Genomic DNA, 18,970 nt, shown 5'->3' with positions numbered 1-18,970 from the left:
GCAAAGCGGAAGGTATAAATGCCATTGCATAGCGACACATCGTAATCTACGCTATGCGTTTGCGGACTGATCGACAGCGATCTTCAATTCGCATCGTCGTACTCTCAGTTTCTTTCCATGCGAACGTCGCGATCGCTAAGAGGGTAGTTTCGCGTATATTTTTACTTAGCTCTTACTTATACGGCCAACACATTGCATATTTCCGTATATCGTGAAGGATTTGCCAAAGCGAGGGGAATAAAATTGTACGACATAAAAAAAAAAAAAAAAAAAAAACGGACATTTGGAAGGCGGCGAAATGAGCTTTTTTTCACTTACCGGTCGAAGCTTTTTTCCGAGCTGGCGAGCTGCTGCAGCCGGTTGATTTGAAAGAGCTGTTCGTCTCCTCCGCCTTCGTCACTCCCGCCCCCGTCGCCACCCCCAACGGTGTCCCAAGCATCGGTTCTGCATTCGTCGGAACTCTCATTACTGTCATTGACCTCTTCGTCATCCTCGGCTTCCATTCCTGCACATTAGATAAATTCAGAATTAGTTAGACTGCATATAACATACGGAAATATTGGAAAATTATTTTTCTTTCAGCTAAAAATTAATAAATTTTACATCTGATAAATTTTCTAAACTATAATTTTCAGCATAATTGTGTTAATTTTATTTTTTAAAGCACGCACAGAAATTAACAAACAATTTCTAACGCAAGCGGTAAAAAATAGTCTGTTAAAAAAAAAAAAAGGTTTTTAATCGCCAAATCGCTAACCTCAAAGAGAACCGACCGAATCGATCGTAAACAAACGTATACCTTCCGTAAATTCGATTTCTTTTATCCGGCATAAAGAGCGAAAATACTACAGGCAGAAGGATCGGGAAATGTAACGAGTACGATGGCAACGACAGGTGATGCGATAGCAGCGAGGAAACGATTCAAAGGAGAAGATATCACGGACATCCCCGAGACTTCGAACGAGCTCGCCCCTACTTAAATCTCCGCTCCTCTTCGCTATCATCTATCTCGCCTACCCTGCAATGCTCTCGTTGATTTTCCTTATAACCTTTCACACTTCCGTCTAGTATTGATTCCCATCGATTTTTTCCCACCACACTCAATCTATTCAGCGAAGTTGCAAAAGACAACGAACTAGGACAAACAATTATTGGCGGTTTGGATTATCGACACTTAAGTTCACCAGCTTCTAATTGGGTTAATAATGCGATATTTTTTGAAGAGATTATTTCGAACACGAAAACAATAACTTGTCTTTTATCATCTATTACCATCCCACCGTTTCGATTCCCGTCTTTATAATAAATAGAAGTTAATAATTACCATTAAAAATTATCACAGTCATCTTTTACGCGTGTCCTCAAAGCTCACTTCTTGTATTCGCTACGTTTATGTTGAAAGATCAGTAAAAACTGACAATAATATGTTCAGTATCGAAAGAAATAAATGTCACGTAGGTAAATTCTTTTAACACTAGAGTTTCACGTGAGACTTTTACAAACGAAAAACAATTTTCACGCGTACTTTCGTGTTCAAAATAAGTATTTTCGAACAGCATACATAGCTGTACATGTTAATATTAATTTGATAATAAATTTAATAAGCTAAAATAATATTAAACTTAAAATTGCGTATAATACCTAATTAAAAATCATTAAAAATCTGTAACATTTGTAAGAGTCTAAGAAATCATCATTTTCCCATGAAACCGCACATAGTCGATGCATAGGAAACCGGAGCCACCACCTTGTGCGTTATCACGCTTTCTCTCTCTCTTTAAATTTCCCTCTCTCCCGCGACCTTCGGAAAGTTCTCTCCCCTTTGCTCCATTCGTATTAGGCGCCACGATTGGGCGCCAAATGACGGCGACCGTGACTATGAGGGGTGCTACCAGAGGGATGAAGATCGCGGCATGCGGAGAGTGAGAAAAGGGAAGGACAGAAAATAGACGGAGCAAGAGAGAGAGCGAGTGAGAACGAGAGAAAGGGGGGAAAGGGAGAAAAAGAGAGAGAGAGAGAAAGAGAGAAACGGGGAAAGGGGGATGAACGAAAGGGAATGAGAAAGACAGGAAATGCGTGGAGAGAGCAGAGGGGCGTGGCAAGATGAATGATCGCAAGACGCGGGAGTATTGATCTCGAGAACTGTACTCTCTCTCGACGGCGTAGTCTCTATCTCTCTCTTTCTCTCTCCCTCTTTCTATTCTCTCTTCTTCGTATATACAGCACGTCTCCCCTCGCAGGTCGTAGGCTCCTCTCTTCCGTCCTTGCCTTCGTCCGTTCTATCTCGAGTTCTCTCTCCCGAGGCTTCGCACCCCTGTACCGGGGGTTGGGTGCCACGGCGGTTGGGTTCAGGGTCATGCGTGTACCGCCCCCCTCGCCCTCTTCCTCACTCTTTCTCTTTCTCACTGGCCTCTCTAGCTCGGATCTTTCCGTCCGTCCGTCCGTCCGTCCTTCCTTCCTTCCTCCGGCGAGGGAGAGGTCGTCCCCGTCTGGATCGAAGCCGGAGAACCTGAGGAAGACCCTTCTCTCGCGCCTCGATATATCCAGACTGCCTAACGCCGACTAGTTTCACGACCACCAAGATCTATGACACTTTTGTCGTTCGGTAACGTAATACGTAACCTTTTGACAAACGTTCTCAATATCCGCAAAATAACATCCATCGCAAATATCAAACATTTCGGCCGAAATTATCGCGGAGAAAAAAAAAAAAATCTTTGATACAAAGGATTGATATTAATATTCCGCGATAAATCTGATAATATTGGCAAAGCGACCGTAATAAAAGAATCTGTCTGAAAATTGAAATTGTTATAATTTAGAAAATAATTATTTATCAATAATTATATTAGCTTCAATGGAATTGTAGCCTTTAACAAATAATAAATACACATCAGTATAATTATAGAAAATATATAAACGTAATTTGGAAAAAGGTTGGACAATGGTCCAATAAATATGATTATTACAACGAAATATACCGCGAAACGTTATTTTCTACAAAGCGCCGTATATCATAAATTGTCATAAGAGGGGTCAACATGGTCACTGCTATTCATTGTTAGTAATAACCGAAGTACGAGGTATACAGAGGGGCGAAGCCGACAAACGTGACAATTTCACGAAAAGTAATTACTGCCCTCTTATTCCACAGTTATTACGATGAAATGCCGTCCGAAAGGAAGCCAGCCATCCAGCGAGCACCTTCATTATTTTTATAAAACGTAGAAACGCTCAAGGATGTAGATTAATATTTTCTCGGTAGTTGGCCGCTTTGTAATGGAGATGGCATTTTATCGAACTGGCGATTACCATTTTAATTACGATCTTGTCATGTTATGTGACGCGAGCAATGATCGGGCTTATATTTCCAGACCTTCTGTGAGAAAATAAACTCGCACGAGCGTATAGCGAGTTTTCAATAATTCATTTAAATACAGAAAGTGAAACCGACGTAACTCCGAGCTATTTGCCATGCTATAGATAGAAAAAAGTAAGCTATCGTATTTCTCTTATCATCATAAAGATCGTAAAGATCATTATATAGATCAGGTTTATTATTTTCCTCTTCCACCAACGAACTTTTATACGAGTATATTAAAATTAACTTTTAATATTATAACTTATACGTTAATTATTCTTCAGTTCACATTCAGTTGTTTCTTAAACCAAAATTGCAATTATTTAGAAAGACCGTTGAAAACAAAATTAAGTTAGCTGCACCGAAGGTCGTGTAATTAATATTATAATATGAATATTATTATCGCGCTTTTACGTAATAAATAAAGTGCTCGCGAATATTTATGGAAAAATTGTAAAAGAAAAATAAAAAAAAATTAAATTTAAAGGAAGTAACATTACATTACAATGTAGGCATTTCTTCCTCGCATGATTCGTGATTACCAGAGAAGGTATGTAATCAGGAAGTACGCGGCAAATATTTCCCTTCCGCAGCAACGCACGAAACTCGATGGGTGTCACTACATGTATCGTAATGACAGGTGGGTACCAAGTCCAGGATAATCATGGGCTAAACGACGAACGAACAGTTGGCGAGCGAAAGTCTTTTCTCGCGAAGTAGCGAAGTAGTGCTTCGCGCGCGTTTAACTTCGGATCGCGTTTCGCTGAAAAGTGAGGTGTGCTCATATGTATTATATTATGAAGGCACCAATGCGGCGGCTCGTGTCGATGGTATAGGATATTTATTATTCAGGCGACGTACCGTATTCTCGCTCTTTCTCTCTCCCTATCGGCAAATGATAAAATAAAGTTGCTACAGCACTCGCGAATATCGGACGACTATAAGTCCTCACCGGAAACGAGCTCGTGTCGACTTACGTCAATTTAGAAAAGAAGGTTTGTAGATCGTGGCGCTGCATTACTTATTCACGCATTGATCTCGCGTACCTCGTTGGTTATACCAGCGGGCGCTTAATGTCTTTACATTAACAGTGTATAGGAGGTAAACGTGTGTTTGACAAAGCGCGTAAAGACACATCGATGGAGGACAGTGTATGGGACGGGACGCCTTTAAACATAATTTTTTCACGCGAGAATTGTTAAAGTTTTCTGCATCGTTATACGCAAATTACAGACTGATCAGTCGTATCACTGAGAACTGTGCTAATTGATACAAGTTCGCGGGTCTCATTTATGCAATATTAATTGCATTCCGACGATAGAGTCGTGACGTCAATCATCGCCGCCGCTTCGGTTGATCGAATTTCACGGTACTGTCTATATGCGGTAGTAATATCATTCCCAGAGACATATTCGATCTTCCGCCCGGGAAACGCATTGTGCCACGAAAGAAACTGATTTTGGCAAATTCAAAACATGCATTAATAACGTTAGGTTGAAATAATCAAAGACTGGAGACAAACGATATTGCATTAAAACATTCAGCAATTATCTCGTCACAAAAATTGTTAAATATTGAATCACGATAAATGTCTAAATAAAATAAAACTATTGTAATCAAAATAAAATAATAAGTTGGAAAATTGTTTTTACTGACGTACGAAAATTTTCTATTAAAAAGTATACGACTTAATATTTAATTAGACGTAAATTATAAGTAAGTAAAAAAATAGCACAAATAATTAAATAATTATCTTTATCGCAAAATAGCTAAAAGTAACAAATAATATTTGTTAACGAGAACGATAAAATTAGTCATAAAAAAAACACGCTATTTTTTTTTCTATATCGAGCTCTGTGACCACGAAATATTTCACAGCGGCTCTTGTTACTCTCTCTCTCACTCTTTCTCTCTCGCAGAAACTTTTCGCGAGATTCTGATAAAAAAAAAGAGGGACAAGGGTAAGAGGGTGTTTTTTCTCCCGGAGCTTCGGGAATCTCTGCGGTACGCGGGGTACGCGAAATTCCTGCGTGGGACTGCCGTGCTCTCCCACCGTTTTCCTTCCTCCCTCGTGTACCACCCAACGTCCTCGGTATGGACGAAGGTAGCAGGACGAAGGACGAAAGGAAGAAGAAAAGTGTAAGGAAGGCGCGCGGAGATAGATCAATAACAAACCATTATGGACCCTCCGGGACTGCGAAGCGAACGTCGACGACGATTCGATGAGTGTTTCTTTTTCGTAATGCCCGATTTCATCCGCGAGATATCTCATCACGCTAATTACACGACGCACCTCGGCAATGAGGGACTCGTGAGCGGGTAAAGAGAAAAACTGGTTTATTAGGTTAACTATTAATAATAAATGAGCCAGTTAAATTTACTAAAAAATTAATTCCAATGAGAGTTTTTTTCATCTCAGATCGATAATAATTGTGGAATAATTCGAATCGTTTTAATTTACGTCAAAAAGGATAGCAGTTTTATTACATCTTTTAATCTATTATTTCAGTCTATCATACCTTAAGTATGTTCATTGACTGAATTGATTAAGCTTCGTCTCGTTAAATTTTACTCGTTAAAAAAAATGTTCTATTGTGATGAAAAATAAGAAACGTCACAAATAAATTCCTTTCAGGATCCATCGCCTCTGCGGTATTTTGTTCGTAAAATTCTTCAAGCTACGATGACGACAGTAAAAGGGTCCCGGCAAATGATCGACAACGTCAAGTTATAAAAGAGTAAAAGTTATTTGGCTATCGTCGCGAGTATTCGATACTGTTTTTCCACGAAATAGATAATCAATCGTGACTCTTAGATCGGATTACGGTTTTATTCGCGGAAACGCTAGTCGCAATTATCCTAACAATTACTAAGTAAAAGCGAAAAAGGTCTTACTATGAGAACGCGCGACTCCGCCGTCTTACGCCGCTGGTAGAAGTGCTCCTTCAGGTATATCCAACATAATGAGCGTCGAGCACCATAAAACATATCTACGCCGTAATTTCGACAAGGGCGCGCACTCGAATTATGCACACATCACATTATCCGCGAATCGATTCGCACGCATATCGCACGAGGATCACTCATTTAAGCCGAAGGACAGGCCGGATCACTTTAGCCGGCGGATGGGCAATATAACGTGAAAACTGTACGTGAAATTCCATCGAAAGTCGCACGATCAATGACATTTAAAATCAATTTCCAGAAGTGGCACAGTTCCCTAATGAAGCGAACTTGTTGATGGTGAACGACGACAAGTTCAATCCTACGGGGATTCGTCTCATCGGTCTTAATCGCCGAGAAATATCGAGATCGAAGGTAAGCGCGGTGGTTGGGTGTCGGAGTAACCGGATGCTGAAGCGGGCTCTTGAGAGGCCGGCATTTTCCGACATTATTTCGCCAAAACGGCCATGCGTGGGGAGCTGGACGAGCACATCTCTCGTCGCTTTTCGCCGGCGCCTCGTGACTCTCGCGTCCGCGAGAGTGATCTCTTTCCCTTTCGAAGAGGATCGCCATCCGCGAAATTCGTCGGCGATATTTCGGAAGAACCACCCCTACGTCGTCGCGGCGTCAGCCATGCTGAACCAAAATTTCCCTCCACGAATTCCGCCCGTCTTGAGACTCGGGTCCGATATCGAGCTTCCCGGCGAACGTTACGTTCTCGAGGATACCTCTCGTAAACGTCGTAGATGACGAATTATAACCTGCCGCTTCGTGACTTTTTACTCACCGCGTTCCTTCCCGATGCGCAACGCGACACTGGAGGCCGGCCTTTCCAACACGCATGATTTAACCCGAGATCACCACGTACTTGCCCGTCACTATCAATTCGTCATCGGAATTTTCGCAGCGTCCCGCGGAACGCCGCACTTTCCACTTATCCTCAAGCATTCCTCTTCCAACTTCGACGGGTGCCACGGTCGAATTTCCACCAGCACTTGGCGAATGCCAGTCGCGACACGCCGGTAGGACGAAGTTACTCGACGACGACGGAAATTCGCGGCGACTATCTCGTTTTCGCGAACGATGAAGCAAAAAGTAGAGATTAATACGACGATCGCACTTGCCGCGCGCACTTTGCCAATTTTTGCGAGCCCGGTCTTGCGGTCGGTCTATCGGGAGCTCGTCGTCAACCACGAAGGCAGCCGACAACGGAGTCGACGAAAACGACGACGACAAGGACGGCGAACTGGACATTTTGCGATACGGAGGAACGCGGCCCCACCGGCTAATAAATCCGCTTTTAACGTGGCTCGCCGACGTACACGCCGGGTTCTTGCCGGCTCCACCAAAGGCACGATCGCTCTGCGTGTCGATGCCCCCCACCCCCCTCTTCCATCCTCTGCTTTGTCCCCCGCCGCCCCCCAGGGCGGATGGCAGCGACGCAGAGCGCCGTCGCCGCCGTCCGGAGCTGACGGGGGCGCCACCGAGCGGCACCGACGCCGACGCCCGCGACCGATCGATAGCCACGACCGGTGACGACGACGACGACGACGACGAGGAAGAGGACGACGTAGAACTCTCCCAATCTGTGCCCAGCGTGCTTTCCGAATTCGAGACCGACGTCCTGAACCGATATTTCAAGACTCAAAAAGACAATTCGATGAAATCTGCCGCGAAGATCAGAATCCCTCTCCGGATTTGCAAAATTCTATTTGGAAAGAGTTACGCGAAGACAAAAGCCATGCGAAAAAATTCGATTTCGAACAGCGTCTCTGGTGGTCGATATTTTGCTTATACAGGATCTACGTATCTCACGCGAAAAGGAAATAAAAATAGACTACCGTACTCTCGGAAATACGCGGACTTCTTTAGAGTGATTAAAATGAATACTCACGAATACAGTAGCACGGAAAAATTAATGTATATGGGAAACGAAATATAAATTCTTTTTTCCTAATTTATTTCGTTTTTATTCCTTTCTTATTTTTTAATAAGATTCCGTGTTTAAACTAACGCTGCAGCGTATGTAGCTCCACGCTAGAATATCTCATAGCTTTCAAAATCAAAGCTTGTACGAAACGAAGCACACCCATGATAGTTTATAAAAATTATACAAGTGATATCTTATTCAAACTTAAACGGTAAATAATTCTTCCAGATCTTTTAAGCTACCTATCTTATTGACATTACAACTAATCTAATAAACTAATAAAAAAAAAAAGAAAAAAACCTTCGTTGTATATTTCTGTAAGCCACAAGTTGTAAAAAAATTCTAGCTCGATTTCGTAAAAAGAAATCGAAAAAAAAAATCAATAAAAATAAATAAATAAGTAAAATCAAGTATCCAGATGCTTTTACTTTTTACAAACTTTCTTCCCGTGTCCTGTACCCGACGTATACGTCGCAAGTAAGGCAAACCGGAAGAAAGAACGAAGTAGGGGAGAGCACGCAGAAAGAGACGAAGGAGGAAAAAGCGGTGGATGGCCGCGGGGGTGGCAGGAGTCAGGGAGGTGTAAAAATGCGACGAATATATACGTGCGTGCGTGCACGTGTACAAAGCTGAAGGAAACCGTACTACGGAAAGGCCAGGGTGGATACGGTCGCGCGGAGAGAGAAGAGGAAGAGGAGCGTCAGATAAGAAAAGTCATCACGGCCGCCGTACGTTCCGCACTATGCCGTCATTCATTGATTGCATCGTACGCCTCTGTATCGTACGCTCTACGCCGTTAATATTCGCCGGATAGCGGAGCGTGAAGGCTCGAAAGACCGACCGAAATGGAGAACGCGGCTGCGGACGGTGCGAGATGAAAAGAGAGCAAGCCGGATAAAAGAGAGACGACGGTAAACGGAGGTGGACGAAAAATATGAGAAGAGTAACGCGATTATATTCCGCTCGGTTCTATTTTCTCTTTCTTTCTTTCGAGCGCGTTTATTCCTATCTTAATTCTCTCTCTCTCTCAATTTTTTTTTTTTTTTTTTTTTTCTCCATCTCGTCGCGTTTATTCCTCGAGTTATTTCGTCAAACGGCAGCTTGCTTAATAAACGGTAGTATTTTTCGCTTTCGTGACGACGATTTTGACCGTGGATGTGTTATCACGTATGGTAATGATTATTAATTATAGGGATTATGCCCTGCGGGTAATATCAACGCGGTGAAATAGTACCAATAGTAGTCAGCATTATTTTCTTTTGAAAAATGGCTTAACTTTTTTGTAGTTAAAGATACGCAGATATTCAAACTGTTAATAAGTATCTTTCCTTTTAAATTATTTTTTACATTAAATAAATTATCGATATATTATACAATTTAAAAAAAAAAAAAAAACAAGCGGAAGGAAAGGTAAGAGAAAAAATTTTAACCAGCAATTTTCACGAAATACTAAGAAAACCCACTTGTATTATACAAAATTAGAAAAGCATGCTTACGTAACAACGACAAACATCAAGAAAAGTATTTAAAAAATGAGAGGGAGAAGAAAAGAGAGGAAAGGAATAAGAGATAAGTCATTATGGTCAATGTGCGTGGCCGCGTCACACACGCCAGACAGTCAGTCATTCATTGATAGTATCATAGTATGGACTGAGCGTATACACGTTGCGCAGCTCTGCACGGTACGCACGTAAGCTTGCGTGATAGTCACGAGCAAAGAGAAAGAGAGAGATATGACGTCTACAATATGCGGGAGGGAAGTGCAGAAACGATCGAAGACAAGAGAGAAAGTACGCACTCGGTGCGTACGGCGAAAACAAGTACGACGAGGGGGTGCGTTGATGTAGTAAGCCGGGGAAGAATCGACCTAGGGTGCAAGAAGAAATTCGAAAGACGGGCTGAAAAGACGTACGCGTGACGGATGCAAATAGCGTTCTAAAACTAGCCGGCGTGTAACTAGCCTCGCGGCGCGTAGAATGCGTACAGAAACGGCGTAATGAAACACTATTAACATAACGCTTTGATCTCGCGAAGAATACTAATTCAATGCTGGTACCTGTCAAAACATCGCATTTATCAAGACCGAATAGATTTTCCAATTTAAATCTGGATCCGAGTATTCGTCAAAGTGTTAACGTGCGGAATATTCAAAAATAACACACTGAAATCGTTGACTTGGTCGAAAATAATCGCGCCGCTTAATTACACGTGGCGTAAATTGTTAAAAATTAAAAAATTAAAAAAAAGAAATAATAACAGATGTCGAGCACATACAGACAGAAATGCGATTTCATGTCTCGCAATCGCTCGATTCATTCCGTGAAGATATGATATTTTGGACGAATCGAGCAATACGATATTTGGACGAATATACATATATATAACGTCTCGTGTTGTAGCAAGTCGGGCGGAAGAGAAGCGGAAACTGAAAGGCAGAGGCAGAGGATACGGGTCGTGCGACTTCGATGCTCGTATTAGTACACGCGAATACACAAGGAATAAGCGGAAAAGCAGAAAAATCGCATGCACACTACTTCCTAGACATTATCCACGATGCGTAAACGCGCAGTTCGCAAAGACGTTATGTTCGTGGAATAAAAATATTTCTATCCATGAAAAATCGTGTTAATTCCTTTCCATCTGGCGGGCTAAACTTAGACGATGATGCGCCAGGCGTATAGATTCCAGGACCTATTTTTAAATTGCCATGTAGCGCTTATCATTGATAAATTATAAATCCGCCGATTAATCGAAGCCTCAAAATTTCCGAAGCAATTATTCTATAATAATACGAGACACTATAAATAGCCAATAATTAACATTTTCAATCAATTATATTGGCACAATTATAATATCATTAAATTTTACTTCGTTCATTATTCGCTTACATAAATTATAATATTAAAAAAAAATTTTTTTTGTCAGTTAAATTTAAAAGTTTTAGCCGTTGAACCGTTATTTATAAAAATTGATAAGTAAGAAAAAATTAATTAATCAAAAAGCTCGTTAATATTTCCATTTACAAATTCTTAATCGTAATCGCGGAATTACACGCGCGATGATATGTATATGATATGGGGAGAATTATCGCGATAGCGGACAAACGTCTGGTTGGCCGGTTAAAAGGCGGATGAAAACGCAGGCGAAGACGAATTAGGAGAAATGTTGCTCTAATTAAGCGACGTAAGTTTATTAAACCCCGGGCTTAAAATAGCAGGCGACGCATTACCCAGGAATGTAAGGGCAGTCCGGTTTTATTGCCGGTCGAGCCCTAAGATTAACTCATACGAACCATTTTGCTTGGGGTCTTGTCTGAAGAATCGCTCGTGCCGCTCGCTAGGAACAATGTGCTCTCATTGATGAGCCGGGAAACGACGCAAAATCGATGCCGCGCTCCTATCTCTCGCGTAAAAGACGAAAAATTAGAACTGAACGATCGATCAGCGCGGCTGCGGTGGGCGCCCGTTATTCGGCAGCGTAAAATGGACGTATATATTCGCGAGAAAATGGGGGGTAGAGCCTAAGAAACGATCGATTACCAGTCGTGTCTGAAATTAGGTTGACCGAAGAACCACTAGAAATATCAGAGCGGTGACTCTTGAAACGCGAGACAAGAAGCAATAGAAGCGATAGAGACAGTTTGACAACGCGCGGTCGACAGATATGTCAAACGAGCGTACTCGCTTCATCGCGAGAAAGATTAATACTTCCGAGATATCGTATCAATGTCACAATCCCGTTAGCCTCTCAATTGACATAGTCCCTGTGTGGAACGATCCAACGGATATTATCAGCGTAAATACTCATTTCATATTATACCAAAGAAACGTCTTTACTTGAGGAATGTCATTTTGAAAAACGGTGGGTCTATCTAGTTAACTAAAATCATCCATTCTGCAAAATTTAATGCGTTCACCGAAATCAATTAAATTCAAAGTTAACTTTTTTCTTAATTCTTAACAAACGTTTAAATCGTTAAATAATCGTATGCAATTAAAGAGACAATTTTTTTTCGCGCATTAGTTCTCGGTAGGGTAACGTTTTCAATGTTGGGAAAGTGATACGGAAATAGAAAGTTGAAAGAGCTCTCGATTGAAATTTTTTTTCCAAGCACTTTCTTTCGGAATAACAAAAAGACGGGCGAATATTGCGGTTATCTCTACTGTGCTTCAAGTATCAAGTCTTGCGCTAAATCGACGTTGACGATGCGGAGTCGAGAAGTATCAACATGGAAGCTGCGACCGCGAGGGTCAGGATTAAATATAACCGTGGCTCGGGCTATTTATAAAGATTAACTTGTTGGCGAGATAACGAAGGAGGAGATGGAGACAACGGCGCTAAATTGTCGCAACAATTGCGCGGGAACCGACGGATTCCGTGACGGCCGTTCGTCGTGCCGCTTTGAGCTTCGACCTCGTTCTCGTCTCGAGTCATCGAACGTCAATCGTACTTATGCCGGGTAAAAACAAACGATTAAATATAATACTTGATATTAAATATTATTAATGTCGCTTATTGTACAAATTTTATTAATTGCGATTAAACGTTAAATCATGTAATCTACATTACTGCTGCAATTCTAAACGATAACAAAGAAATTTTGATTTTCGATATTAATTTCAAAAAATAAAGCTTATGTTTTTTAAAAAATTTAATTAACCCCTGGGGAAACTTGTATGCACACGTGCTTATCATCGTAACTCTTCTCAAGTTTAACAATTTATGTTTGGTACTTCGAAGAAAATATAATTTAACGTTATTGAGGCATAAATTATCGTTTTACGCGTCGTAGTTTAGTCGCTTAAAAGTCATAAATGAGTAAACGTCAACCGAACATATGAGGGTTGAAAGAAAACATCGAAATGTTCGATAACCACCGGTTCCCCGACACTGCGTTTTACTCGGGAAATATATGATAGTGGAAAGGAATACGATAACGGAAGTTTGTGCACCTGGAGAACGCCGCCGTTGTTCCGGCGACACACGGGCGCACGGAGTGCAGTCTGGAATTTTATTTACACTAAGCATTCATACACGTGGAACGTTCGCGGCGTACAAGAATCCACGTGAGCATTCCGAAAAAGAAATGTCAGACTCGTCCGATTTAAGTGAGTTGGTTACCGCATTTAACTACGCGATGCTTAAACCGAATAAATAAAAATTAAAATTAAAAAATAATTTTCTTAATCGCGCAAAAAAATGTTTTTACAATAGAAAAAAAAAATGAGACAAAATTAAGAATAAAAAAATTTTTGATACGCTAAAATATAATTCTTTCAACGTACTCTATTTTCAATATTTAAACGTTTAATCGTGATTGCATTTATTTTTAAGTATAAACTTGAAAATGTAATAAAACATCTCATGTATGTATAGATATTGCCGGCACGCGTGAGAAAAAAAGGGGATACACGGGGAAAGTAAAGATATGTTACGACATATTCCGTCGTTATCTCATTCCCCTGGGAACACCTGATAACACACCGGTCATGCACGCTCTCGTTTGTACGACGCATTTTATTCAGATCAGAAGAACTGTGCTGCTCGTTCCCTACTTCTGCTTCTTCGAGATTTGATTAATGGGACCATCGGCCGTTTCTCGAATAAACTTATCGCTTCGAATCTATCTCCGTATCGCCCTTTCTCAAGAATATCAAATGCATTTGCGCAATTAATAAAGCGTGATAAAAACGTATGAGAAAGAATCTTTTAAAAGCGTTTTATAAAACTTATAATATTAAAAGACGACGAGATAAATCTGTGTCAAAATTTTTCGAGGCTCTTGCATATTTCGCGTACAGAAAAATGTGTCTTTATTAAAATAATCAATCACTTTTAACGTCAAAATTAAATTAATCAATCAAAAAAAAAAAAATATTTGCGATTATAAAAAATGCCGCGCGTATTGTTTAATCTCGCGAAGAAAATCTCAAGTTCAAGATAGATGGAATTGAATCCTGTGTCTATGGAGTGTCGCGGCTCGTAAATTATCCACGAGGCAGTGCCATTGGTGCTCCATGGGTTTACGAGGTTCGACGGTTTTAGTCCGATAAATGTCGAGGCGCACCTTTGATGCGGCGTTCGCTTTGAAGCGCGAACAAGCACAACTGAATACTCGAAAGTGGGGAAGCACATCGGTTTCACAGGGTGGTTGTCCCAGTGCCCTTGTACGCGATGGAAAATTAGCGAGATTGTTTTTTTTTTTTATCTCTCTCTCTCTCTCCCTCTCTTCCCTTCCTCCGACCGAAAAAGGGAGGAAAGGACCGCCGCGGTTTTCCATCGAACGTTGTGCCAAGGCCACACGAAAAAAAAAAGAGAGAAAAAGACAGATAGGGACACGGCAGGGAGATGGTAGGGTCAGAGAGCGCGGAGGGTGCGTGCGTTTACATCGAGCTTTTCCGTTTCCGGGATATCCATCGATCCCTCTGTCGTACCAGCGGTCCTCGTAACCCAATCAAAACTTTCCCCTTCGAAGCTTACCTATCCTGTTCCCGATCAGGTGAAATGCATCGTATACGTATTACGCGGTGTATATACCTGGCAAAGTCTGTCTACGCGAAATCTCGAATTCTATGAATTTATAATGACAGATGGAAATATATCACTTACTATAAGTTGATAACATGAAATTTCTGACAAAAAAAAACTCGATTTTATTCCCGGAGCAAATCCGCACCCCGAATAGAGAAACGCGAACGCGTGCATGTTTTTATTTAACTTTAATTCACTCTTAAACTAGGCCGATCTCGAATGTATAATCTACTATTTCGATATACATTTCCTATATGTATATTCATTTAGGTAAATATGCTAATTTACTGATACAGTACATAGATATTTGTTACAAAATATAAAAAGCTACAATGCACTGTGGCCACGTCTCAGGCCGACTTTGAAAGATCGCAGAAAGGCGCGTTGTGTGATTTCCGCGGTATTGCAACGGTTCGCGACAATGACATCGGCACGATTCCTAAACGAGCGCTTCTGGAAACAAACGGAAGGAGAGGCGCGTTGTCATCGGCGATGTTGCATTCTTCCTGGAGATCGGTTCGCGCGACAGAACGCGGAAGCGTTCTACCAGAAAGGACGCCGTTCGTTGCCCGCCACTTGTCATCGTTCGCGTACGTCCGATTGCGGATTGTATCACTTCTTGCCCGTGTTTTCTCTTTCGAAGAAGGACTCGAAGGGAACAGAACGGGATACCTCGTTCGAGAAGAAGTAAAACGCTACCTGTGGCAAATACGCTTCGTTGCGTCCACTACGAGAATTAGCTACAAATGCACGGGACACCTTAGAACTGTTTACTGTCTTCCGGTCAAAAGTTTTTCCATAAATAATCTGCATTAAATTTTTTATCTCATTTTTTTCCCTTTCTCCTTTTTTTTTTTAATTTAAATAAAGTCTCGTTTACAACTGTTTACAACTCGCGCGATATTTCGATTCTCGAGTTGAAACTAGTACAATTTCGACACGGTCCATTATCTGCGCTATAAGTACGAACAATCATACTTCATGCCAAACATTTCCACTCTACGAATAAACGTAGAAATTACTTTCGCGTACGTACAGCATTAAAATGTACCGAATTGTGAAATTGCGTTTCATTGAGGCATAAAATGTGATTTCATACTTTCATTAAAGTCGAAACTTTGATAAAGTTTTTAATATTAATCGACCGCCGGTACGAACTCCAATAATTAAATATTATTCATGGTTCGTTATTGTTAGTTACATCTTTAATTAAAAGAAAGTATCGAAACGTAAATGACAGAATTAGCGAGTACAGACGGAAGTACTGTCCGATTAATTGGTAAAATAACTGTGCTACTGCGAAAGAGAGAAAGAGAGAAAGAAAAAAAAAAAAAGAAAAGACGTAAAAAAAAGTAGATCGGGAATGGACAGAAGGACGACTGAAAGGGTAGAAAGGGATGGATGGGCACCAAAGCTCACGCCTGTTTCTCCTTGCTCGTTAGTCACGGCTTCGTCTTTATGAATGGGTTCGCTCTCGTGGCTTTACGAGAAATCGTACTATCTTCACTACCGACGACTTCTATCCTTTCTCTCCGTCCCTCTCGCCGCAACAGGGTGTCGGGCACTGTCCTTCTTCAGAGCTTCGTATCGCGCTATTACAGTCAGAATGGAAGACGACCGCGAATCGATATTTCTCACAGTGCTCTGTCGTCGACAACCCCCGGCGAGAACGAATTCGCGATGCTGCCGGTGGGTAACGTTTCGCGAAAAATCGGACGAGGTAAAACGGAAGTCGCGCGAGACATGGAACTGATGTGTACGGGGTAAGATAATAAGCTCGATAACGAACGGGGTTGTTTTTCATTAATTATTGTTTCTAATTCCCTAAAGCATCCCTGAAGTATTTTTTGTGTTAAGATAAATTATAAACGATTGGTTTAATAAAAAAAAAATTCTTATTTAATATTACAATTTAACATACCCGACAATAGACAAATATAAAAGCGTTGCTCTATTTTTCTGAAACTAAATTAATGTTGCAACGCGCGTACGAATTTCTTTTAAAATCTATTTCTTCGAGAGTATCTTTTATCGTACGTTTTTATCGGTTCGCTCTTTTCGTAAGAGCACAGTCCATTCTAAACAGCGTTTCGTTGTGGAAGGAAATGCGGACGCATAATCGAAGAGGGAAATATTATAAACTATTCTACGATAAAATCATTGAATCGTCAGTATTAAAAAAAATTCTAAGATAAAATAAAAACTTTCTTAAATAAATCTTTTCTAAAGTGTTTTACGAGAACAGCTATGGATATAAATTTGTAACATACTATTAATTGTTGAATCGTAAGACTAAAAAAATTGTACTAATGTTTGATAAACGAATTTCTTTTCGCTACAATTAATAAATATTTTTAAAGCCAAAAAGCCTACATTTAACATTTAGGTATCAGAAACAAGCTTCTATCTTATTTTTTATATATATATTAAAAGAAAAAAAATTTGTTTAAAAGTCAAATTGATCTAACGTGGTTACTCAAGGAATAACGTAGGATGCAAGAGAAGACAGAAAAGGACGAAATGGTTATCGTTCGTATCGCCTACTTCGACATTGGAACTTCTTGCATGCTGAGAGAGAGAAAGAGACTCGGGCTTGCCCTTATAACGAGAAGACGTCTAGAAAGGGTGAATTCGAGAGAAAGAAAGAGGGTCAGAAAAGAGAAACGAGTAAAAGAGAGAGGGTGGAAGACTCCGGCCGGGCCGAGAGAAGAGATGAGGGAGAGATTGGAATGGTATTCGAGGAATGTCATGTAATAATCGGCCGCCGTTCGATCGTCCGTTTCGACGAAAGACGGCGCCACCTCTCAGCTCGGTTCATCGAAACAAGCTGAAGCTCAACTAAGCCATGATGACGGCGGAGAAACGAACAGAGAAATGTTGACATATCCTAGTTTTTATCTAGTTCGAAATCATTCGTGTTTGCCTAGTTCAAAGGCGAAATGACGGCACACATGCGTTTGTTTTGTTTGAAAAAAAAAAAAAAAAAAAAAGAGAGAAAAAAACACGTATCCGCATATTTCGAATATTCGAAAACTATTCACAAATGTTTCCGTATTTTCTTTTTTATAACGCACATATTTTAGATTTAACAAAATTGTTTTTAAAAAATTATACTTATAAAATTTGTTTAATTAATCGTTCAATTTTTTATCTTTAAAAAAAGAGAAAGAAACTTGAACTAGACGCGTGTAAAAGGATTTCGAACAAATGATAAACTACTTTTTATTTATATTGAAAAATGATCTCTAAGAAGATTAAAACAGGTGTCGTCTACGATCCACCGCGAAACGCTCAGAGGAATATAAAAACAATTTTTAATAGCAAAAGAGAGAGAGAGAGAAAGGGAGAGAGGAGGGGTAAAAAAAAGAAGTATGCAAACGCATCGCGAAGTTTGTCGTCTCGAAAGGGTAACGGGGTCCGGTTTTGCGATTCGCCGGGATGTCTACTGCGCGTACTTAGCTAGTCTCGAATGCGAATTTAATAAGGTGAATAAATCATTTTAATGTAACGCGCCCATACATAGGCATAGGAAGAGCGACGGTCGAAAAGAATAGAAAAGACTGACGCGTACGAGAAAAGAAGAAGAAGCGAAAAAGAGAGAGAGAAAGAGAAGGAGGAGGGAGGAAAAAAACTGGTATTTTTGCGTTCGAGCACGTCAAGGGGTGCGTTTCGTGTTGCGATTATAAAAGCCGAGGTAACCCCCCTCTGACCGCGTCTAGACGACGGCGTAGTCTTCCTATCAAAAACAGACCACCGAACCGAAAAGGCTGAAAGGGCAAGGAACTTCACGCAATGCCAAGAAATTAAAGTTTCTTTATACATCCGTCTATACTCGTTCCATACCCCGTATACCTTCCCCCTACCCCCGTCACTATCGCCCCTTATCCGTCCTCATGTCCGGTCGGATAAAGTCGACGTTACGCGGCGGAAAGAAAAAGATATTCCCGACGAGACGTCTGAAAGGGAAGCTCACAAAAACTTTATAAATCATAACGAAAAGCGAAAGGCGAAGTGAATTAAAAATTATGCAAAAATCGAACGAAATGACAGAAAATCTTGCGCTATCATCGCTGAAGATGACGACCGATTTACATCGCGCACGATTCCACGGGAATCCTCCTTCATTTTTCTGCAAATAAGTATTTCATTCTCGCAATTACTTTCCGTTATGAAAGCAATTTTAAACGTCCTTCTGACAGGACACG

At 40.8% G+C, this 18,970-nt stretch overlaps 1 protein-coding gene across 2 annotated transcripts in view; it reads right to left on the bottom strand.

Moving 5' to 3' along the window:
* The window catches only part of LOC139108383 (serine/threonine-protein phosphatase 4 regulatory subunit 1), a 110,926-nt gene that overhangs the window by 89,217 nt on the left and 2,739 nt on the right, over window positions 1-18,970 (bottom strand). The window contains exons 1-2 of one of the 2 annotated variants that reach the window (XM_070666613.1): window positions 6,257-6,592; window positions 319-505 (exon numbers count right to left, since the gene is read on the bottom strand). In XM_070666613.1, the coding sequence (XP_070522714.1) occupies window positions 319-503 (185 nt within the window). In that variant the 5' untranslated portion in view covers window positions 504-505; window positions 6,257-6,592. Of the gene's footprint in view, window positions 1-318; window positions 506-6,256; window positions 6,593-18,970 lie in introns of those variants that run through there. The other variant, XM_070666612.1, reaches the window with a different exon arrangement.

The sequence above is a fragment of the Cardiocondyla obscurior genome, linkage group LG15, assembly GCF_019399895.1.
Source record: "Cardiocondyla obscurior isolate alpha-2009 linkage group LG15, Cobs3.1, whole genome shotgun sequence".
Taxonomy (NCBI): Eukaryota; Metazoa; Arthropoda; class Insecta; order Hymenoptera; family Formicidae; genus Cardiocondyla; species Cardiocondyla obscurior.
Note: the sequence above shows the minus strand (reverse complement) of the source record. Positions and strands in the feature narration are given on the sequence as shown.